At 43.8% G+C, this 25,322-nt stretch overlaps 1 protein-coding gene across 11 annotated transcripts in view; it reads right to left on the bottom strand.

The window, feature by feature from the left end:
• Window positions 1-25,322, bottom strand: part of SCAPER (S-phase cyclin A associated protein in the ER) — a 238,025-nt gene that overhangs the window by 21,952 nt on the left and 190,751 nt on the right. For all 11 annotated transcript variants that reach the window (XR_014785311.1, XR_014785312.1, XM_084816787.1 and 8 more), the window contains 3 exons: window positions 21,162-21,317; window positions 10,917-11,154; window positions 1,855-2,004 (listed from right to left, as the gene is read on the bottom strand). Coding sequence is in view for 9 of the 11 variants with exons in the window: in XM_084816787.1 (XP_084672913.1) it covers window positions 1,855-2,004; window positions 10,917-11,154; window positions 21,162-21,317 (544 nt within the window). In the remaining 2 variants the exon portion in view is untranslated. The remainder of the gene's footprint in view (window positions 1-1,854; window positions 2,005-10,916; window positions 11,155-21,161; window positions 21,318-25,322) is intronic.

The raw sequence follows: 25,322 nt of genomic DNA, 5'->3' as shown, positions 1-25,322 counted from the left end.
TCTTGGCTAGAGAGGACTGCAAGTTAAAAATGAAAGAGTCACCAAAGTGTATTTATACTGGGTCTTTTATCCCATCTAAGCCAATGTGTACTCAGGGTGGCTGTTTTACTTTATTAGTGCCTGCAATTATTATACCGGTGAAGGAACAGAATCAAATCTAGGTCTTTATTAATAAATTTATAAGGAACTGGTAAGAGCAAGAAGTGCAGTAATGCAAGAGAAATCTTTGCAAGGGAGTTATGGCCGTTCCACACATGACAACGCATGATCATGCAGCTACTGTGACAACCATGCAGCAACAGAGGGAACGAACAAATGAACTTTTCATATTTGTTTGTCATCCTTACTCCAACAATCTCCAGGCATGATAAAAAAGGGATCTGCCATCCAGAAACTGGCCAGTCCCAAATCTGCTGAGTTTCATAAACAGAGCTAGGAAGCACCTACAGATGGCACAGATCCTGAGCCACCAGTGCATTGCAGGCTAAAAACCACTGCAGCTCCACAGTCTGGAATACCACGAGCCAAAACACAGGCTTAGACTTTGCCTCTTGGCTGCACTCACTCAGGCCATCTGCCAGGATGGCATGACGCCTGCTCACAAGTTGGTCAGACCTCTGCCCCAGGGCACAAGTGCCAACAGCGGCGGGCACATCATGGACACGTCTTAGGAATCTCTGCTGTGTGCTGTTTCTGGCATACTCACACTGCCCAGCCCTTTCTAATGAGTCACATCTGTCTCTAAATCCGTGCCAGAAAATGAAAATGGTTAACCTGCCAGAGGAATGGAAGGCAACATTTTTTTTGGCACTTCTCTATGCCAACCAACCCAGTTGAGTTTGCAGTGGGAATCTCAAGAACACAATTCTCCCTCTTGGGAACTCAAGATGAAGGCATTAGCAAAATCTAATCTGAAGAGCATCTGAAAGATGCAGCCGAAGCTCAGTGGGAGTTCTGGACCTCTCCTTCACTGCAGTCAGATTCTGCTTCAGATTCCAAATGTTGCTTTTACCCATGCCCTGCTAAGCCCCGAGCTCCTGCTGGAGTCAGCATTAGGAGGGACTGCAGCCAAAGAAGGTCAATTAGTTCCTAACTAATTAACAATTAGTTCCCGCAGGGATGGGGAATGTGCGGTCCTCGAGATTTTGTTGGACTGCAAGTCCCATCAGTCCTAGCCAGCAAAGTCAGTGGTGAGGGATGATGGGAGGTGCAGTCAAACAACATCGCAAGGGCCACGGGTTCCCTATCCCTGAGACTGTCATGTGATTATAAGGATGGGGAGGGGCTGTACCTTTTGAGCTGGGTAGCGGGAGTACCTGCTTTGCAGGGAGAAGGCCCCAGGTTCAATCCCCCAAATCTCCAGGAGGGCTGGAGAAGACCTCTGCCTGAAATCCTGGAGCGCTGGTGCCAGGCAGTGTCAACAACACCGGGCTAGATGGACCGAGGGTCTGATTCAGTCTAGGGCAGCTTCCTAGGTTCTCACCGAAACGGCATGCACTGCTCAGCGCTGGGACAGAGGGACTGCAACACCGATGTGGCTTCTCAAGAAGTCTGTGGTGTGGTCCAGAAATGCTCTTCCTTCATATACCAACTAGTGATGTATGGCTTTTGTTAAATCTAACCAGGTTTACTTGGAACATGAACTGTTGATTTTCATGGGGCTTACTCCCAAGTAAGTGTGTTTTCACAAGAGCTCTCAGAAAAAAAGACAGGTTCCTTGCTGCAGCTTCTCCAGTAGGACAAACCCACCCTGCCAAATGTCTCTGTGATATCTTGCTATGAAAGGCTAAAGGGCCTCCTTTGGTCATGAGTTGATACACAGGTGAGAAATAATCTCTGAACTGATATCCTTACCTGATTATCCAGGTGGTTTACAGTGAAATAGCCAACACACACAATGACTTCATGCAGTAGTGCTTCACAGGTATGCTGGGAGCAGTGCCACAACAAAGAGCTTATGATGTGTCGGAATGCAAGGGACAATCCTTCAGCGCCGACGACAGACTGAGAGACAAAGAGAGAGAACCATAATTGCACCATCTGCAGATATCCAAAGAGAGGTGTTGCTACAAGTCACATTTGGGCACCGTTATGTGCATGTTGACTTCAACAGGGTTCGCGTATCCAAAAAGCACAATATGAACACAGAAATTAAGTCAGAATCTGTAACATGCTCAGAGTGCATAGATTACATAAACCAGTCATACAAGTCCTAATGTATGTCTTATCTTTTCAGCATGATACTCCTTTATATGTGCCGCTGTAAATAAAGAGCGAATTTTAATTTTAAAAGGGCAAAGATGAGCTAGCAATCTGTTAGTATGAAAAGCTCAATTTAAAATCAGACCAATTTAACAACGCATGTTCCAAGAAAGCTTAATTCTAATAACAGTTTTCAGTAAAAAGTGAAAACAAACAAATCATTTTTATTTTTAGCAACAGTGAGAAATACACAATTAATAATCTGTGTGTGCGCTGAACAACAGTAAAGATAGAGCTATATACAAATACTGGCATCAGTCTCATCCCAAAAAAACACAATGATGAGGGAATGCCCAAGGACCAAGATGGAAGAGTGAGATCACTTTTTCTCCTTTCCCCGTAATACTAGAACTCGGGTTTATCCAATGGAATCAACATGGAGTAGACTCAGGACTGACAAGAGAGAGTACTTCTTCACACAAAATGTAAATAATTTATGGAAAACACTGCTACAAGATGTGGTGGCCACCATGGGCTGAGCTGGTTTTAACAGGGGATCAGACAAATTCATGGAGGAAAAGTCTATCAATGGGTATTGGTCACGATTGTTCCATAGACCCTCCACATTCAGAGGCAGTATGCCACTGAATATCAAACCCTGCGGATTTCCTGCTCTTCTGGGGGGCTTTGAAGACGCAGCATCTGATTGGCTACTATGGGAAACAAGATGCTGGACTAGATGGACAGTTGGTCTGATCCAGCAGGGCAGTGTCAGCTCCAGGGTTCGGATGGCTCTTGGGCAAGACATCTTCTGTGGGCCCCCTCCCTTGGTGAGCCTACCTTCTCACCACCATTGTCACCAGCTGCTATTGCTCCTCATCCTCTATCTCCTCATAGCTTCCACTTGCTTGCTTGGCAGGCAGAGAGCAAGTCGGCAGGGGCATCTGGAAGGCACAAGGTTGGGGAAGCCTGGCTTACAGTAAACTAAGGCTCAATACGTGATAACTCCTCATTTATCACTGCCTCCATCCCTGCTCTCCTTTCTTTGATGTCGCCTCTGTGATGAATCTTAGGCTGGAAGCTCCCCCGGGCAGGATTCAGTCATCTTGTACTCTGTAAAGCAAGGGTGCAGGACCAAAATTGGGTGGGGGGCTGAATTGCCCCCCACCAGGCCCTCCATGGGCTGGATGATGTCAGGGGATGTGGCCATACCCCCTGACATCATCGTCTGGCCTCCTGCCCATTCCTCCGTGTTGAAAGAGGCATGGAGTTCTGCACCTCTCTAAACACGGAGAAGTGCAGCAGTCGCTCTTCTGAGCACTGGCTGAGTCCCTGGGTTCACATGTTGTCCTCATGGGAATGCTGCATGAAGCCATTTGGCCATTGCCCCATCCCTGCTGTTAAAACAAAATATATTGTAGAGCTGGAAAAAAGAAAGAACTTAAGAAAAGCTATGCTGGATCAGACCAAGGGTCCATCTAGTCCAGCATTCTGTTCATACAGTGGCCAACCAGCTGCCCACGGGAAACCCACAACAGGACATGAGTGCAACAGTGCCCTCCTGCCCAGAAAAGGGCAACTGAAATGATCAAGGGACTGGAGCAACTCCCCTATGAGGGAAGGTTACAACAGTTGGGATTGTTTAGCTTGGAAAAAAGACGAGTAAGGGGAGACATGATAGAGGTGAACAAAATTATGCACAGTGTGGAGGAAGTGGATAGGGAGACATTTTTCTCCCTCTCTCATAATACTAGAATCCAGGTCATCCCATGAAACTGATTGGTGGGAGATTCAGGACAGATCAAAGGAAGGACTTCTTCACACAGCGCATAGTCAAACTATGCAATTTGCTACCACAAGATGTAGTGATGGCCACCAATTTGGACGACTTTAAAAGGAGGTTAGACAAATTCCTGGAGGAGAAGGCTATCAATGGCTACTAGTACTGATAGCTCTGTACTGATAGACCCCTTCATGGATCACTGCCTTGTTGTGGCGAAGGGGCTTGCGTAACTCAGTGAAGCCATAAGCTATGCCGTGCAGGGCCACCCAAGACGGACAGGTCATGGCAGAGAGTTCTGACAAAATGTGGTCCACTGGAGAAGGAAATGGCAACCCACTCCAGTATTCTTGCCAAGAAAACCCCATGGAACGTATCACAAGGCTAAACGAGATGACGCCGGAAGATGAGCCCCTCAGGTCGGAAGGTGTCCAATATGCTACTGGGGAAGAGCAGAGGGTATTTCCAAGTAGCGCCAGAAAGAGTGAAGCGGCTGGGCCAAACCCGAAAGGAAACTCAGCTGTGGATGTGTCTGGCGGTGAAAAGAAAATCCGATGCTGTAAAGAACAATATTGTTTAGGAACCTGGAATGTCAGATCAATGAATCAAGGTAAGCTGGAGGTGGTCAAACATGAGATGGCAAGATTGAACATCGACATCTTGGGAATCAGCGAACTAAAATGGACAGGCATGGGCGAATTTAATTCAGATGACCATCATATCTACTACTGTGGGCAAGAATCCCTTAGAAGAAATGGAGTAGCACTCATAGTCAACAAAAGGGTGGGAAAAGCAGTACTGGGGTACAATCTTAAAAATGATAGAATGATCTCAGTACGAATCCAAGGCAAACCATTCAACATCACAGTAATTCAAGTCTATGCCCCAACCACTGAGGCCGAAGAAGCTGAGGTTGATCGGTTCTATGAAGACCTACAACACCTTCTAGAACTAACACCAAAAAAAGATGTACCCTTCATCATAGGGGATTGGAATGCTAAAGTAGGAAGTCAAGAAATCACCGGGATAACAGGCAGGCATGGCCTTGGTGTACAAAATGAAGCAGGACAAAAGCTAATAGAGTTTTGCCAAGAGAACATGCTGATCATAGCAAACACTCTTTTCCAACAGCACAACAGGCAACTCTACACATGGACGTCACCAGATGGTCAATATCGAAATCAGATTGATTATGTCCTTTGCAGCCAAAGATGGAGAAGCTCCATACAGTCAGTAAAAACAAGACCTGGAGCTGACTGTGGCTCAGATCATGAGCTGCTTCTTGCAAAATTTCGGCTTAAATGGAAGAACGTCGGGAAAACCACTAAACCGTTCAGGTATGACCTAAATCATATCGCTGATGAATATACAGTGGAGGTGAGGAATAGATTTCAGGGATTAGACCTGATAGACAGAGTGCCTGAGGAACTATGGACGGAGGTCCGTAACATTGTTCAGGAGGCAGCAACGAAATCCGTCCCAAAGAAAAAGAAATGCAAGAAAGCCAAGTGGCTGTCTGATGAGGCTTTACAAGTAGCTGAGGAAAGAAGGGAAGCGAAAAGCAAGGGAGAAAGGGGAAGATATACCCAACTGAATGCAGAGTTCCAGAGCATAGCAAGGAGAGACAAGAAGGCCTTCTTAAATGAACAATGCAAAGAAATCGAGGAAAACAACAGAATGGGAAAGACTAGAGATCTCTTCAAGAAAATTGGAGATCTCAAGGGAACGTTTTGTGCAAAGACGGGCATGATAAAGGACAAAGAAGGCAGGGACCTAACAGAAGCAGATGAGATTAAGAAGAGGTGGCAAGAATACACAGAAGAACTATACAGGAAAGATCTGAATGTCCCTGATAGCCATGATAGTGCGGTCACTGAACTTGAGCCGGACATCCTCGAGAGTGAAGTCAAGTGGGCCTTAGGAAGCATTAGTAACAACAAAGCTAGCGGAGATGACAGTATTCCAGCCGAGCTATTTAAAATCCTAAAAGATGATGCTGTTACAGTGCTGCATTCAATATGCCAACAAATCTGGAACACTCAACAGTGGCCTCAAGACTGGAAAAGGTCAGTTTACATTCCAATTCCAAAGAAGGGCAACGCCAAAGAGTGCTCAAACTACCATACAATTGCGCTCATTTCACATGCCAGCAAGGTGATGCTCAAAATCCTACAAGCTAGGCTTCAGCAGTATGCGAACCGAGAACTACCGGAAGTACAAGCTGGGTTCTGAAGAGGCAGAGGAACTAGAGATCAAATCGCCAACATTCACTGCATCATGGAGAAAGCAAGAGAATTCCAGAAAAACGTCTATTTCTGCTTCATTGACTACGCTAAAGCCTTTGATTGTGTGGATCACAACAAACTGTGGCAAATTCTTAAAGTGATGGGAGTACCAGACCACCTTACCTGTCTCCTGAGAAACCTGTACGAGGGTCAAGAATTAACAGTAAGAACCAGAGATGGAACAACCGATTGGTTCAAAATTGGGAAAGGAGTACGACAAGGCTGCATATTGTCACCCTGCTTATTTAACTTATATGCAGAGTACATCATGAGAAATGCCAGGTTGGATGAATCAGAGGTCGGAATTAAGATTGCCGGGAGAATTATCAACAATCTCCGATATGCAGACGATACCACCCTAATGGCAGAAAGCGAAGAGGATCTCAAGAGCCTCTTGTTGAGGGTGAAAGAGGAGAGTGCAAAAGCTGGTTTGAAACTCAACATTAAAAAAATGAAGATCATGTCATCTGGCCCTATCACTTCCTGGCATATAGAAGGGGAAGAAATGGAAGCAGTGACAGATTTTACTTTCTTGGGCTCCAAGATCACCGCAGATGGTGACTGTATCCATGAAATTAAAAGACGCTTGCTCCTTGGGAGGAAAGCTATGGCCAACCTAGACAGCATAGTAAGAAGCAGAGATATCACCTTGCCGACAAAGGTCCGTCTAATCAAAGCTATGGTTTTCCCAGTAGTAATGTATGGCTGTGAGAGCTGGACTATAAAGAAGGCTGAGCGCCAAAGAATTGATGCTTTCGAACTGTGGTGCTGGAGAAGACTCTTACGAGTCCCCTGGACTGCAAGGAGGTCAAATCAGTCCATCCTAAAGGAAATCAACCCTGACTGCTCATTGGAAGGACAGATAATGAAGCTGAAACTCCAATATTTTGGCCACCTAATGCGAAGAGAAAACTCCCTGGAAAAGACCCTGATGCTGGGAAAGACTGAAGGCAAAAGGAGAAGGGGACGGCAGAGGATGAGATGGCTAGATAGCATCACCGATGCAATGAATATGAACTTGAGCACACTCTGGGAGAGAGCGCAGGACAGGAAGGCCTGGCGTGCTATGGTCCATGGGGTCACGAAGAGTCGGACACGACTGAACGACTGAACAACAACTGATAGCTCTATGCTACCTCCAGTATAAGAGGCAGTAAGCCTACGTACCCAGTTGATGGGGAACATGGGCAGGAGGGTGCTTTTGCATTCATGTCCTGCTGCTTGGCCACTGTGTGAACAGAATGCTGGACTAGATGGACCCTTGGTCTGATCCAGCAGGGCTCTTCTTATGTTCTTACCTCTGATTGGAAGTAACAGCAGGGAGTTCTCCAGGGGGAAGTCCTCCAGGGGTGGATTGGAGGTCAAACCACACCTCCTGGAGGAACCCAAGGAGGCTCTGTGGGCCAGATGTGGAACCTCTGCAGGCTGCATTAAGCCTGCTGGCTGGAGGTTCCACATCCCTGCTGTAAAGCACCATGCCCACTGATGGTTTATGATTTATTAATATCTCCTTAAGGAGCTTGATTCTGATTGGTTTATGTGGCTCCACCCTCTGTGGAATCAGCTCCAGTGTTCATGCCAAGTTGAAGCGCTTACTCTGTTGGGCTTTTCAGACCTAAGCAGCTGACCGTGCTTCTAGGGGTGGATAATCAACCAGTCCTCCCCCTGCACAACTACACATATAAAGGGGCCACTACAGCCTGAATTTTACTTGATGGATGGGCTGCAGCTAACTCTGTAAACTTGCCAGTGCCTTTTTCACCCCTCTGAGGAGTCTGCAGGGGCAAAGAGCCACTACCAAGCAGTCTCCTAAATCCCCAAGGGCCACCCGCCCCCCATGACTCCATGTCTGGAATTTTTGCACAGACACTAACTTGTGCAACAAGTCATACTTTTCAGAATAATTGTTTGGCAAGATATAACCAAAAGAAGAAAATCACTGCTAGCTGAAGGGTTTAATGTTTGTTGGCTGTGGGAGGAGAAAAACAGGCAAGCTGCTTATACCGGGAAGATTCGGGAGAAGTCCACTTTATCTGTGCAGCCCACAGCCTCTATTTAATAAACATGTCAGCCAGAAAAAGCGACATCAGGTCAAAGGGGAAAAGTGATGCATGAGGAACGAACATCAAAGTCCTCTGCCTTGAATGAAACAACCCTACAGGCCTGTGGGAAAATATTTGTCATGTATGGGTTCTTGGCTCCCTGTCTTATATGTTGTGCAAAATAGATGGGCTAAACATATGTTGAAGAGTGGATACATGCCAGTCCAAAATTCAGCACAAAACTGGATTCTCCCCGACCCATCTGTTTTAATGAGAAAGAGATTTCTTCCATTACCCAAATTAATATGCCATGATAATAATTCCAATTTTCATAGCATAATATTGAAAGAACCCCACTGGTGGCTGTGTGCTACCTCCAGTACCAGAGGCAATGGGCTTGTGTACACCAGTTGCTGGGGAACATGGGCGGGAGGGTACTGTTGCACTCATGTCCCACTTGTGGGTTCCTGGTCAACAGCTGGTTGGCTGCTGTGTGAACGGAATGCTGGAATGGATGGACCCTTGGTCTGATCCAGCAGGGCTCTGCTTATGTTCTTATGTTCAGATCAAAGGCCTGTCTAGCCCAGCATCCTGTTTTGTACAGTGGTCAACCAGATGCTTTCAGAAAGCCCGCAAGTATTCATTCATTCAGTTTATGAGTTGCCTTCTTGGCTAAAGTGCTCAGGGCGACCTATATAATAGAAACAAACACAACAAAAACCAATAACATCACTTAAACACAAGTAGGGCATGAGCACAACAGAACTAGTCCAGTGCCCAGCCAGATGCCCCAAGAAGCTCAAAAACTGGGCATGAAGGAAAGAGCCTTCCTCTCCTGTTGGCAATTGGCATTCAGAGGAACACTACCTTCTCCATTTGGCTATTATGGATAAGAAATAGCGCCCATTGATAGACCTGTTTTCTATATCCATAGAACACAAAACCACCAGGGAATGTCTCCTATGCAAGCACCATTAAAATCAATGGGAAGTGTGTGTTCAGACCCTTCCATGCCTTTAACTGGGCCTTGCATTGAAGTCCACCCAGGGGCCTGTGCCCCTGAGTCATTTGCTACTGGATATTATGCGGTGACATATTCTTGGATCCAGTCTTTTTTTCACAACCCATGTTCCCATATGCTCTAATCTGAGTGCTCCCTGTTTAGCAGTTACTGATAACAACAGGCCAGGGGGCACCAAAGTTTGTATATAAAATGCTAAAAGTCATTTCTCAAGAAAACATATTTCCTCTTTAACCAATTTTAATGGCAGTTCAGGATCCTGCATTGCTTCTCCGTGACACCTTCCGACTGTTTAGACTCTCAAGATAAATGGAAAATGTACCTATGAACTTTGGGATTATTTGTGCTTATGTGAATTTTTCATGCTGCCCATGGTCTTGGTCTTCAGCATTTGGGCAATAATTGCCTGTTCTAACTTAACCAACCCCTCTAAAGAACAGGAGAGGAAAACCACCAGCTACTGATTTTAAAGAAAGAGCAAAGCTTTTAAAACTCTAAAATATGTCATATAACCACCTGAAAAATATGATAGGTATGTTCAGCTGGGATTGTAGGTTCAGCTTGACTAATGATTAAAAAAAAAAATCAGCTTGGTCAATGACTAGAAAAGAGATATTCCCACAGCTCCAAACTCCACAAATGTTGCTTCTGACTGGCCCTCCACTAAATTTATACCCTGACTTGGATACAGGGACTTGGATCCAAAGGGCCCCTGGTGTGAGGAGAAGGCAGTTCCATTTAGTGCAAGGGAATGGGTGGAAGCCTTTATTTATTTATGTATTTATTTATTACATTTCTATACCACCCAATAGCTGGAGCTCTCTGGGTGGTTCACAAAAATTAAAACCATGAAGTACAGAATAAAAACAGTATAAAATATAAAAGCTTAAAACTGCAGTATATAAATACAACCAGAATAAAACCTAGCAGCAATGCAGAGATTTAAACTAACAGATTTAGAACAGCAAATTTAAAAGACTATAATGCTAAAATGCCAGGAAAATAAATAGGTTTTCACCTGGTGCCTGAAAGAAGACAACGTAGGTGCCAGGCAAAACTCTCTAGGGAGCTCATTCCACAGCTGGGGTGCCACAGCAGAAAGGGCCCTCTTCCTAAAAGCTAGCCATCTCACTTCCTTTGGCAGGGGCTCCTTGATTTCAGTCCATTCCTCCCTCCCTCACTGTGCCCCCCACACCACATCAAACACCAAGACCCTCAGGAGCAACATTTCAAGGGCATAAATATCTGTCAGGAAGGTGGCAGCGCGTAGGTGTGTCAGGAAAGCCCCACCAACAATTCTTTAGCTCCAAGCCGGTATAAGCACACACATAAGAAGGCACATTCTAATTTTCAACCAGTGTTTCTAACTTAAATAACTTAAGGCACAATCCTATGCACGGTTAGACAGAAAAAAGTCCTACAACTGTCAGCATTCTCCAACCAGGGAGTTGTAGGACTCTTTTCTGTCTAAACATGCATAGGATTGCACCCTTAAGGTTCCTAACTGCTGACTTATGCAACGCCAAGCCACGGTTTGGTGTTCTCTGAACCACCTCAGTGTGTGTGTGGGTAGGAGGGAATGTTACCTGGAATGCTGGCAGATCAAGAACAGCAAAACTGTTGAAGAGGCGTAAACTCTGAAGAGCCACTTGGACTGTATTCTCAGCATAACTCTCTTTCGGGCTGGCCGTGCTCAGGTCTGCAATGGTGCCATGGAAGAGAATGCAGTACAACATGTGTAACACCCCTACCAGGTCTGTAGCCTCAAGAGCTGCCGTTAGCCCCGTGGGATCCTGACGGGCGTCATCAAATATGCTCCAGGACCTGTCAAAGAAGGCAACACAGGATCATCTGGTAAGCCATCTACGTGAGCTATTTTTATTTATTGGTTAGGATTATCTATGCCCTCCCTTTCTGCTAAAAATACAGTGCTCAAGGCAGCTAATGATAGGTTCATAAGCTAGCATTTTGGAACACAGAGATGGATAAAAAGCTCCTCTATGCCATATTTTATTCTACAACAGCCCAGTCTCTATTGATTTAAAAAAAATATGATTTTGGTAAAAAAAATAAAATAAAATACTTGAGTTGCATACTTGAAGTATGCAGCTCCTGTTATTATTTATAAGATAAATAACTCTCACAACCCAAATGGTAAATATTGTAAGAAACATGGAAACTACTTCCATTTATGCTGAAAGAAAGACACCAATAGAAAATTTGGTGGCGGATATCTGGGCTTAGATCCATTACTTTTTTTTGTGATCAATGCAAAGGAGCTAATTTAACCTAAAGAGTGCCTCACAATATCCTACATGATTATGTTGACATGAATGCTCTCTCTCTTTGAGAGAGCGGCTGGAGAAGGTGTAGTATCTGGTGACTAGTTTTCTATATTAATAATATTCCTGTGCACCAAAGACTCTGCATCTGTGATTTACGGGAAGTGGAGGACATTCAACATTATTTGTTACAATGCCCCCTATATACGCCCCCCCCACGAGAAAAATTCCTTGAATACATTCTCCACTCTTTATCTAATCAACCTCCCCTTGATCAAATTTTTATTTTGTTGGCTGATAGTAATGTATATATTACTGCTCTGGCTGCAAAATTTGCCCTGGCTGCAAGTCAGTTAAGAGCTAGGCACCAAAACCACTCATAATGCATCCCAATGTGGGGCCCATATTAATTTTGTTCTCCTTTATATGTGTTGGTCTAGTATCCCATTGGGGAGCTTTCGAGCCATGTCAATGTGATCTTGCAAGTTTTTACTCTTTTTACTCTTGTATTTCTGTTTACCATTTTTACTGTATTTTATCTTACTATTTTTATGGTATTCCATTTTAGTTTATTGTCCTATTTGTATTTTATCTTAAATATATCAAATTGTGATGGCTTATCGCTTTTAGCAATAAAGATAACTCATTCATTTTCTATACCACTAATGGTCTCCCTCCATCTTGTTCCGTTTTCTTTATTCTGTGGTGTGTGCGTGTGCACGCATATGTATGTATGTATGTGCACAGACACACACACAGCTGTCCTACAAAAAAAACATTATCAAGATTTCAAAATAGGCTGCAGCAGCTGCGGTATGCAAAATGGCAGGCTGCACACTGCATGGTGCTTTAGTGTTCATGCGCATGCACTGGCCTACTCATGCTTTAGGGACAGGATATATCCATTACTCACACAGATGTTTCCCACAAGAAGCTGCACTCTACAATGTCAGATCATTGGTCCCTCTAGGTCAGTATTGCTTATACTGAGTGGCAGCAGCACTTCAGGGATGCAGGCAAGGGTCTTTTCCCAGACTTATCAAGAGATGCTGGGAATTGAAACTGGTACCTTCTGTATGCAAAGCACACACTCTACCATTGAGCTATGGCTCTTCCCCTTCTAGAGACCCTGGGGGAAAGGAGATAAATTCTCACGCTAATGACATGTTCAAAAGGCAAAGGAGAAGGGGCATGTTCAAAAGGCAAAGCAGAGACAGAAGGATGTACCAGGAAACAGGTAAAATAAGGATCGTTGGGGCGTATCTCATATGATGCATCTAATGCTGCAGTTCTCACAGAAGGGCCTTTCCGAAGGAGAAAGGGGGCTTTGCAAGGAGAGGCACTAAGTGCTCTCAGCTGCAAGCAGCCTGGGATTTTGACATGACAACACTGACTGTTTACAGGCGTCCAGGTGGTTTACATGATCATTTGACAAAGCAAAAAAAAAGCGCTGCATTTTGGGTAGCTGCCTTCATGCGCCTGTGCAGGACAGCTTGACAATAACTCAGGAACATCTCAATGTTTAAGCTTCCATTTGCTTGCTGCTACAGCGCACTGCTGCCAGTATACTAGATCAGGACTAGGCATCTAGTAGCCCAGCTGATGGCAAATACAATTTCTTCCCAACACAAGCAATGGCCAGCATGGGAAGGAGGACTCATCCTGCTAAGTAGAGGATGCTTCCTACAGGGTGTGCTTCAACTTGCTTTTATTATTACTAGGAGAAACATATAGACTAATATAAAGGATTCCAACAAGAGAGCTATTTGCAATCTTGGCTCTTTGTATCCAATATTAGTCCTACTTGGAATGAACCCATTGAAATGAATGCGATTTAGGTCAGAGACTAACATTGGATACTACCCATTGGATACAACCCTATGTTTAAAAGGATGCCATTTAGACGTTTAGGATTCATAGTTAACTCCCTTTATTTATTGATTGCTTCTCATTTATCCTTTCATTATTAAGGAATATTAAATCAACAACTAGCACTCAGAATGGGCCCAGAACCATGAAGAACTAGCTACCCCTGTAGCTTTCTGATGCAACAACTTTCTGATGCAACAACTCTTGTTTTTAGAGAGAGGGCTCATAGCTCAGTGGGAGAGCCCCTGCTTTGCATGCATAAAGTTCCAGGTTCAATCCCTGGCATCTTCAGGTAGGGCTGGGAAAGACCCCCATCTGAAGCCATGGAGAGCTACTTCTGGCAAGTGTAGATGATACCAAGGTAGATGGACCAATGTCTGATGGACTGTAAGGCATATGTGCACATAGCAAAGAAGCTTACTACATATGATGCTCTATTGATCTTTAATTCTACCACCCTGGAAAGACAGCCAATTAGAATCTCATTCGGCCACAGGACCATCAGCAAGTGCTGCATCTGTTAGTTGTTGTCAATTGGCATTCAATACAACCACTTCCATTAGAGCGATACATACGAGAGGTCAACCGCTAGCAGGCTTCAGACAAAAATCTCTACGTTTATTGTACAGGTTCCAAAATGGGGGTTTGCATTTAACGCCGCCTGCATTTAATAACCCCTTGGAAGGCAGAGGAAGACTCTAGAAACCTTGTCATAAGCCAAATGGCAACCCATTTCCAAAGAGTACATGTATCGAATTCTTGTTCAAATGATTGGCTTGAGAGCCCTGCTGGCAGGCAAGTTAGAGTGATGCAAAAGACAGTTGAGTTTCATAAACTAAACAGCTGCGATGGATTCTGTGCATGGTATCATTTATGGATAATCTGCTTTGGGCTGGATCAGACAATACTTCCCTGATCCCATTCCTGTAACTCCACTCTGCTTAGGAAGAACTAGCATAGGGCCCAGTGAATGGCCTGGGAACATTTGAAGATGCTTTGAAGTGGGGCGGGAGTGAACAGGATCAGTCTCCTTGGTGTGGGAGACCACTAGGTGCCCTATATTTTTATATTACATTATTTAACAGTTAAGTAGTATTATTTATCACTATGTATGAGTAGGATATAAATATAATAAATAAATATTGGGGGGAGAGAAGAACAAAAGCAAAAGCTTCCAACCTTATTAAAGAATTTGGCTAACCTATGGGTAGAAGTGCTCACAGCAGGCAAGAAGGTATAGGTGGGCAGCAGGGATATAGAGGAGGAGGAACAAGAAAACCTTATCACACCTTGGTGCTAAAAGGTCTCTTCCAGTTTCTGAGCGATCATTAGAAACATACTGCATGCTTTCAACCTCTTTCCTTCAACAATGTGGACTACAAACTTAAAAAAAACCCCTGGAATACCAATTCTTTGTCTTTCTCTCTCTTTTTACTTAAAAAACGGAAAGGTTTATTTAGGAAAAAATGGAAATAAGCCCAGGCCTATGAGAAAAACAAAACAGAAAATACTCTCTCACTACTACACTTTTCTAGCTTAGATGTCAAAGGCTTAACCCAGGGGTTGCCAAACTTTTTGGGATGGTGGGCAGTATTTAGAATTGTGAGGAAGGGTTGTGGGTGCTATCACAAAATGGCTGCCATTGGTGGCATGCCTACTGACAAAATGGCTGCCATGATGGGGGCATGGTTTGTTATTCATTTCACAGAAATGAGATTGGTGGTGGTGCTAAAAGGCAAGCAGTTTGTCCCAGCACTTGTTCCAAGGCAGAGGTGGGGTTTGAGCCCCAGCACACAAAACCATTCCTTTGAACCCATAGTTTTCTGCTCCAACAGGATACCCATTTCACAGAAAGCAAACTCTCTCTCTCTGCCAGCTAACTCCTCCCACCCCATCTTACACACGTACCCTTCCCTTCTCCTCCCCCCCTCCACAGCCACTATCACCCCCACCAGCCTTCCTAGGCCCCAGCAAGCCCAGTTTATCAAGTTGCAGAAGTGACTTGCGGGGTCCTTTTGTCTTTTTAAAATATTTTTACCAGGCAGTGAAGGTACTCTGGAAAGGAAAGCACTTGGCTGTCCTCCATTTTCATTGTATACATTCCCAGATGTGGGCCCAGAGTTATTCTGGGGAAATAAAGATGGCAGGCTGGAGGGCAGCACTTCACTTGGCCTGGCCTCCTGGTATATTAACAACAACAACAACAACAAATATTTACATAGAGGTGGAAGCAGGGGTCTCAGTAGGTGCTACATTGGGGACCCACTGGGGCCAAACAATAACGGGTGAGATATCAAGTTCAGGGCAGCAAACTTGGCAATCCCTGGACCACACAGAACTTTTTGCCATCAGAGGAAGCCATGAATTAACAAGGCTGGTAGAAGTAAGAGGAATGCGACAGTGCTTGACATCTTAAATCCCATGGATTTCAGTGGGATTTAGTCTCTCTCTGGATTGCACCCAATACTAATAGTAGTTAAACCAGGCACGCCACTTATCTTCCTAATGTGTACCATAGACAGCTAATTTCAGAAAGACCATTGAAACATGTCCAAAAAACCTTTCTCCCCTTTTAATGAACAAGCGGACATTCCTGATGTAATGCTAAATTCATGATATAGCGCAGCATATGTAAAGTATATCAATGTGGCACACGATTTCCTTTTTGGGGGGTGGCCCCCATGTGCTGCATGGAGCAGGGGAGCGCACGCAGAAGAAAACGGAAGGCGAGGGGCACTTTTGGTTTTCCACTTGCCTTCTTCCCTCCTAACCAAGTTTTATATTCTAGTCTGCAGTTCTCAGCTTTTGCTGAATATGCCGTCTGTTGGCAGCGGGGAGCAGAACAATCAGTACTCAAGCAAACTGCTTATATTTTATTTGCCACCCAGCAGCCAAAACAGGCATTATCTTAATTACTGCAATAAAACACAATACAAAGCAGCCCTATATCCCTTTGCATCCTTTTGACCTGACCTTTTCTTTTCTTTTTTGCACACACAAAAAATTCCTAGCATTTTCTACGGATACATAGCCAGACAATTCAACCCCTAGGTTAATTGGCTACTGACAAGGAGTCAACACACTGTTCCTTTCTTTTCAAAATACAACACAGTAAGGGGGGAAAAACAACAACCGTATTCACTCTTAAAGCATGTAGGTGGACATACAAATATACTGTTTGTGGATGTTCTGTTGGTGTGTGATTGGTTGGGAGACTGTATTCTGCACCACGAAGCCATTCCACCGAAGGGACTTTTACCGTTAGCCTGTTTTACAGTTATTGGTGCAAAATTCTTATAAGACTGGATGTGAAGCTTGCTAACGTTTTTGGAATGCTTCCCAGTAACTTCAGTGATCTTTGGATTGGGCCCAAGAAGTGCTACAGCCTGTAACACTTGTGTCTGTTATACAGTTTAACATCTTTATCCAGGGCTCATAAGAAACGACTACCTTTTGACTTTGCATGTTCTCATGGTCTTTAAAACGGGTCTCCATTCTCAAGTGCAGTGTGACAAGCAGCTCCATGCTGGGAAATATATGGGTGGAAGCTACTGGCAAATCACACAAAGAAGATTAATTGCTCCCTCCTACGCCCTTCCACAAAGAGGATGCAAGCTTTCTGCTTCGTCTCAGTCTTAGATAGTTGGAATTTTAAAAAAAGGATGTTTGGAGTTTAAAAAAATAAAGGGTTATGGGGATATCTGAAAAGACACAGAAAAAGAGATGATCCTTCTGAAGATTGATTCTTACGTTACGATTTCACACATACAGGTCCACACTTGTTTATTTATTTATGTTATTTCTCTCTCTTGCCATTCCTCCAATGAAAGCAGGGCAGCATACATTGTCTTCCTCCTATTTTATCTTCATAAGAACCCTGTGAGGTAGGTTAGGTTGCGTGCCTGTAACTGGTCCAAGGTCACCAGTGAGTTCCTGCAAGTGTGGTTTTGAACCCACATCTCCCTGGAGCAAGTCCAAAATTCTTAACTATACACCACACTGGACCTCCGTACAGGAAGCAGGCTACTAGCACATCAAGTAATGTGAATCAAAATATCTGGAGGTCTAAAGTTGGTCAGACGTATGAAAACTCTGTGTTACAAACTTACAGGAGAATCACCAAAGGATTGTTTATCCATGCTACATGACTCTGGCTAGAATGAACTGAATCTTTCAAACAAGTTGATTTAAGTGTTGGACGTCTGTGGAGGATTATGCTGATTTTATGCACCTTTGCTGGAATTGTCATTTGGCACAAGAATATTAGCTGCAAATTTTGGGAGTACTAGGTCAAATTGTTGGGCTCAATCGTAATTCAGACTCTTCTGCAGTAACTGTGGATATTCAGAATGACAGATTTCAATCCTCTATAAAAACGCTTGTGATTAACTTTTTCAATGCTGCAAATATTGTATGAGCTAGATACTGGAAAACTCCAACTGTTAAGGAATAGCTGATTAAGGTTCTTGACTTTTGTAAATGCTTGGGGTTCTTTTGGTACTGAAAAGTTAGAATTAAAAACAGAAATACTGAATAGATAAAAGACACCTCATCATCAACAACTTTATTATCCTAGCTATTGGCTTCGATAACTTTGAAACAGACTGCGTCTATAGAATTTCTGTTACAAAAGTAGCAATGAAATACAATAATAAAAACTGGAATAAAAATTATTTTGCACAGTATGATAAAATTCTGACTTAAACTAAAAAGATCTGTTATCTGTTAAATTTCCTACCCTGATTCTTTCCATTTCTTTCACCCAGAGTTTTCTTTAAACCACCTGAATCTGTTGGCCTTGCAGTCAACACTACAAGCTGCTTTGAAAAGGATATCCAGAGAATCCAAAGCTAACAATCTAATCACAGAAAATGTTTAAAAAGTGAACTTTTCTGTTTAGGACATAGCATAGGGCTTTGGTTGTCTTTACCCACCCAACCCCGCCCTTTATTATTAACTAATACCAAAAAAAAAGCACCTTGAAAGGCAAGATCAATTCTATAGTTAAATCAATTTTAAGACCCTGCCAATAAAATAAAAATGCAGCCATATTTCATTATAAACACATAACACATCGTCCAGTTATGGATCCCTTTATTTCAACAGCAAAACTTTTATGGTACTAAAGACTCTTAGAATTTATGTGGCTAGATTAGCGTGGATGTCCTTTGCTGTATATAATGGTACAATCATCATTTTTAAAGGTTGTCATGGGAGTACAATTCATACAACGTCATGTGAATGTCTTGAATCTAAATTGCTAGTGGCCATCCCTAGTTAGCATCTCTTGTTCATGTAATGTTTATATGCCACGTGCTTTCTCCTTTTCATTCACTTTTAAGCAAATTCTGGAATTTAACAGTGTAAACCTATACATGTCTACTCAGAAGTAAGCCCCATTGAGTTAAATGGGACTTACTCCCAGGTTAACTGTGTACAGGATTGCAGCCTAAATTCCATATACATTAAGAGGGGACAGCTATACTATTTTATGGGTTGAATTTGCCTTGTATTACTAGGCAAATATTTAGACAGTACTCAGGCAGATGAAGTCCAGCTTGTGAACAATATGTTTGGCCCCAGAATTAGCTAATATCCAGAACCTTTGGTCCCAGAAGTAGATAATATCTAATTGTCAAGACTCTGAGAGTGGAAGACTTCCTTGAATCAGGGAACTGGATCCAAAAGGCGGCCCTTAGATAGCAGAAAGTTTCTGACTTGGTGGAAGCATGAGAAGAGACCCCCAAATCCATGGGTGTAGCTCTGTTTGCGCAAAGCTCTTACATTAAGGCTTTGCATATGCTCATTCTCAAGACCGTTTAATGACTATAAGCTGTGTTTTCCTTATGCCCTGTAATTCAGCCTGTGATATGCTGCAGCACTGCACTGCAACAACATTGTCCGACGCCTGTTGTGCAAAAACTCCTGGAACAGCCTTCTAATGCATTTGGTTCTAAGCCAATAACCAGTGGCCTATAATCTTAGTTCTACACAGGTTAAAATAATCACCCCAAAAGGACTTATTGTGAGGAATGCTGCTTGCAACCATGATGATATTCCCTAACCTTGGCAGCAATGAGAGAAGAATTTTTCTATTTGCATGGGAAATCAAATGTCCACTTCTTTCAAGGACTAAGTTGAAACTGAACCCTGACAAAACCAAAGTACTTTTTGTGGGAGACAAAAGGAGGTTGGGGGATGTTGACCTGGTGTTCAATGGGGTGCGGCTGCACCTGAAGGACCAGGTCCACAGTCTGGGGGTCATTTTAGACTCCTAGCTGTCCATGGAGGCTCAGGTGTCAGCCTTGAGCAGGGCAGCACTGTACCAACTCCATCTGATATGGCGGCTGCGCCCCTACCTCCCTAACCATCTGCTCCCATCAGTAGTTCATGCCTAGACTACTGGAATGCACTGTATGTGGGGTTGCCCTTGAAGACAGTTCGGAAGTTGCTGCTGGTGCAGAACGCGGTGGCCTGCCTGATTAAAAGCAGCTGTCGGCAAGACCACACCACTCCAATGCTGAAGGAGTTGCACTGCTTATCAGTTGTTTTCCAGGCCCAATTCAAGGTGTTGGCATTGAAACCCTATATGGTTCTGGCCCAATCTATCTTAAGGAGTGCCTCCAACAACACCAGGGACGTCGCTCAACAAGATCGGCCTCGGAAGGCCTTCCGTCCGTCCTATCAGCCAGAACACCTAGGCTGGTGAGGACTAGGGAGAGGGACTTTTCTGTGGTGGCCCTCACTCTGTGGAATTCCCTCCCTAGTGAACCTCCGCCATGCCCCCTCTTTGATGAGCTTCCACCAGGCTTTGAAAACCTGGCTGTTCAGGGAGGGATTTGGGGTGGGTTAGGGGTTGGGGGGGGGGGTTAGAGCAATGTTCAGTTGATTATGTAAATTTGTTGTGTTTTGTGCCGTTATTTGTATTGTACGCCGCCTAGAGTGGCTGGGTAGCCAGCCAGATGGGCGGCTAATAAATCTAATAAATAAATAAATAAAAACCATGCACTGGAAACATTCTTTCCATGGATCAGGTTTCATCGAGACATTTTCACTTGTTCGTACCACATGTAGGTTAAATGTACAGAGGGGGAAACTGCACCAGCTGCCCCTGTTGACATACGCTGCTGGTCCCTCACCCCCAATCTGATGTCCACATGCTCAGTCAGTGTGTGCAAAGGGGTGCCTGTACATGTGCCAATCAATCTGGTGTCTCCAATGTGGTGCCTGTAGGCACCAATGTGCCCATGGATACCTCTCCTGCCTCCCATCAGGCTTCCTCTTGCCCCTCTTGATTTTTATTTTATTTCCTAAGATTTTTTAAACTTTATTTTTTAACTGGGAGACTGGCTTGCTGCAAAGTGAGGTGCTGCCCTCCAGTGCCATCTTTATTTGGGGTCAAAAGGGTGCTTTTGTGTTGTGGAGCTCAGACACCACCTCTGCCTTGTACTTAGGTTCTTGGGCAAGTTAACCTCTTTTAATCTCATGAGCTTGGCTTCTGGAAAATGAGTGTTCTGTGGCTGGCCATGGCAACCATGGCAGCCATTTTATGAATTGGTAAGGTACCCCCACGGCCGCCATTTTGTGGAAACACCCATGACACGCTCTCAAAATTCCAAATGTGCCCACCAACCCCAAAAGGTTGGGGACCCCTGATGATGGCAAAAGAACCCCACTCACCTGCCATTGACAGCAAAACACAGCTGGCACATTCCATGCAATGCTGCTGTCGCATTCTGTAAGAAAGTGGCTATTTTGGGGTTTTCATCAACTGGGCCTTGGATGGAAAGGAAACAGCAACCCAGCTTTTCAATTAATCCTATATTCACCACGTAGCTAGCAAAGGAGAGAAAAAAATGCATTAATGCAGGTCATGTTTGTTGTTTCAATGACTAATACAGGGCTATTCATATATATCAACATCAACTAAATATCACCAATTTAAACTAATTTAAATTGGTATAAAAATTTGGCCATTACCACATGTTGCTGGGCCTTTTTTGTTTACAAATAAGACTTTAATGTAATTTCTACAGTATATTTCACGGTGAATGAACATTTTTGCTTTATGTCTGAATAAAACAGCTTGGCCACAGCCAGCAATTCATAACCACCTTTTTATTTCTGCCATGGTTTAGCATAAGAAAATTCAAGTACTACACATGAGCAGAAGGATGAAAATACACAGAAACAATCTGATTACAACATAATCCTTCCAAAGTCCAAATGTACACTCTCAGTCTTTTGGAGCCAACAACAAGTGAGGAACTTCTTTGTTGGTTGAAGGCATTTCCTTTTATTATGGTTGTAAGCAGAGATCTCAAGTCAGTACCTGGGCATCGTCTTGTCAGCTGGAACATTATCTTGACTAAAACAGAGCTCCTGAATTTGTGTGTGTGTGTGTGCGTGTGTGTGTGTGCGTGTACGTGTGCGAGCACGCGTGTGGGTAACTTTTACCATTTTTTAAAATCCTCTCAGGCAGCATTGTCCCTTCTCCTATTGATCCAAATATGGTTTCTGAAAATCATTCTCCTGATCTGCACCATGTCCTAGTAGGCAGAACCAGTTGAAGGTCTGATAGGTGAAGGTTTTTTTGCAGCAAAAGACAGCTGAGGATTTGGATCAATAGAGAGAAGAATGATCCTTTCTGAATCAGCTTGCAATAAAGAAACAGAGAACCCTGTGATGCTCATATCAACAGTTCAGAATAAACCTGTCAGAAATGCCACCCAGAACCCATGGGCTGTTGAAGGTTCTGGGTGACTTGTTACCCAGAGAAACAAGCCACCCTGGCTGGGTTCGTAAGACACAACAAGCCGCGCTTCCGAGGGGGACATGGCTGGCAGTGGGGAATAAGCCACCACGGCTTATTTCCCCTCTGTGATCGTGCAAAGTGGGCCACTAACTTTCAGCCTAATGTGCCTCACAAGATTGTCTTGAGTTCCATGGAGGAAGGATGGTATCTAAACATAAATAGTAATGGCAGAAAGCATGTATATGAATGGATCTCTGCTCTCTATTCTATTTACCCACTTCACAGAATTAAGGTAGGTTAGGCTGAGAGACAGTGATTGGCCCAAAGTCATCCAGTAAGCTTCATGGCCAAGTGGGGACTAGAACCCAGATCTCCCAAGTCCCAGTCCAACACTAACCACTGCAGCACATTGGCTTTCTGCCAATGTACTCAAGTCTATGCACTTGATAGCCCTAGTTCTGTGTGTGGGTGCAACATTATGCTGAGGGTGCAAATTCCTCACACACCTGCAATGAATACACGATAGAGCAGTTAAGAGGAGAATGACCGCTGTTAATAATGGCCGCCTGTTTGAGATGTCTTCTAATTGTCCCATTACCTTGTCATCATGCCTTTCATTCTTCTGTTAGAATCGGATCCTTTAAACGGCTCAGGTGAAAGGCCCTGGTCTGATCCTCGGGCATCATCTGAGCCGGTGGGGCAGGGGGAGGGATGTGTGTGGCATGCATGCGCTTGGTCTAGTCAGTGTCAGGTGTCACTGGGGTAAAAATATCAATAAGCAGACCTCCCAATTGGAGAATGCAATGGCCTTAAATTTCACACCCTTTGGAAAAACCTGTTTGGAAAGAGAGCGTGGAATCACAGAGGCTATGAAAGGCCCCTAGAATCTATAGTAGCCATCAGTTTTGCTTTCTTCCTGCACTTTTACTCTTCAGCTTAAATTAGTCATTTTAAATTAATCAGGTGTGGCTGCTGTTAAAAAAAGGCAAATTCCATGTTAGACATAATACGGAAAGGAATTGAAAATAAAACTGCCAAGATCATACTCCCCTTATACAAATCTATGGTGCAACCACACTTAGAATACTGTGTACAGTTCTGGTCACTGCACCTAAAAAAGGATATTGTAGAGTTGGAAAAAGTGCAGAAAAGGCCAACTAAAATCATCAAGGGGCTGGAGAAACTCTCCTTTGAGGAAAGGTTACAACATCTGGGATTGTTTAGCTTAGAAAAGAGGTAAGGGGAGACATGATAGAGGTGTACAAAATTATATATGGCATGGAGAAAGTGTATAAGGAGGCATTTTTCTCCCTCTCTCATAATACCAGAACCCAGTGGGGTCATCCCATGAAACCGATTAGTGGGAGATTCACAACAGATAAAAGGAAGGACTTCTTCACACAGCGCAGAGTTAAACTATGGAATTCGCCACCACAAGATCCAGCGATGGCCACTACTTTGGATGGCTTTAAAAGGGAATCGGACAAATTCCTGGAGGAGAAGGCCATCAGTGGCTACTAGTCCTGATGGCTATATGCTACCTCCAGTATCAGAGGCAGTAGACCTACATACACCAGTTGCTGGGGAACATGGGCAGGAGGGTGCTGTTTCACTCATGTCCTGCTTGTAGGCTTCCTGTGGGCAACTGGCTGGCTACTGTGCAAACAAAATGCTGAACTAGATGGACCCTTGGTCTGATCCAGCAGGGCTCTTCTCATGTTCTTCGTCTGTTGTTACATCAGATGGGAAAATTATTCAAATGCACTCATTTTAAACTGAATGAGGCTTTTTATGTTTAACAGCACTTCTTCTAAAACACATAGCATCCTTTTCTGTTTTCCACTGATATCATTTCAACGTAAGGAGAATCTCCATGCGTGAAATGGGAACTATGCCTGCTGAATTTCCCCAACGCTGAGATTGGCAGAGCAACCCTCACGTGTAAAATATTCCATCAGAGCAGAATATTCCATCAGAGCCCTAGAGCCTCTCTGGAGAGCAGTCAGTGTGCAGAACCAGAGTGATCAACTGTGGAATTTGGTGGAGGCAGCAAAAAGCCCGCTGATTTGCCGCTGCACGGCTACACAATACTGCAGTGGCAGAGTTTAGCTTGAAAACAGGTGCTCCCAGGGGCAAACTGGGCTAAACAACGGAGATCTGTCATCAGATCTCCTGTCTCTTTACATTTCTGTAAACAGCAGGGCCTTCAGACTGAGACTGCAACCACCAGGCCATGTTCCCCCTGAACCCCCTACCCTCCAGTTATTTGCCCCTTTAGGAAAAACATACATGTACCTTCATTTTCCTAATGGAGCTAATAGCTGCTGAAGGGGGCTGATTTTCATTGGAAAAAATGGCATGGGGGAACCATTAACTCCCTCCCCAAGTGCTGTGGTCCTGATCCAAATTGGGATTCCCAGCAACTGCTTTAAATATATATCTATGTATGTATGTATGTATGTAAAGATCAGATCATCTATCTCCATTGACACATCTATTCAAGCCTGCAATTTTACCCCCCCCCCCAAATTATGGAACTTCCTCTGCTTGGACATTCACCAAAGTCCAAGCCTGATACATCCAAAAGATCTACTGGTTTGGGCTGGTTTCCAGGGTTAAGTATACAGCAGCTAGATAATGGCTTTAATTATATTTTTGATGAGACCAATTTTTATTTTGTTTTGCCTATTTGGGGTTTTTTGTTTTGCTTTTGTTACCCATTCTGAGCCTTAAAGATGGAGTGGGACATAAATCTGAATAAACAACAATAATGTTTTTAGGGTGTCTAAGTGACTCAGGGTGCTGTGCACAAAAACAACCCTGTCCTGGTGCTGAGGGCCAATTTTGAGAAGCAAGAAATCAGTAAATGTGACATTAAGATGTCAGTTTGGTAAGCAAATTCTCCCCAGATATCTTGTGTAATCAGCTTTGCTAACTTATGGACCTATCATTAAATCTGATTTAATAATCTGTAAAAAGAGAAATACTTTGTGGAACACAAATTCTCACATCAAAGGTGACATATAAAAACTGAACACCTTGCAGTGCCCTGATCCTAAATGAAGAAAGTCACTCTCATAATTTTA

This window comes from Heloderma suspectum, chromosome 11 (assembly GCF_057233095.1).
Source record: "Heloderma suspectum isolate Gila_16-S chromosome 11, 16-S_ref, whole genome shotgun sequence".
Taxonomy (NCBI): domain Eukaryota; kingdom Metazoa; phylum Chordata; class Lepidosauria; order Squamata; family Helodermatidae; genus Heloderma; species Heloderma suspectum.
This window is presented reverse-complemented; position numbering and strand designations above follow the sequence as displayed.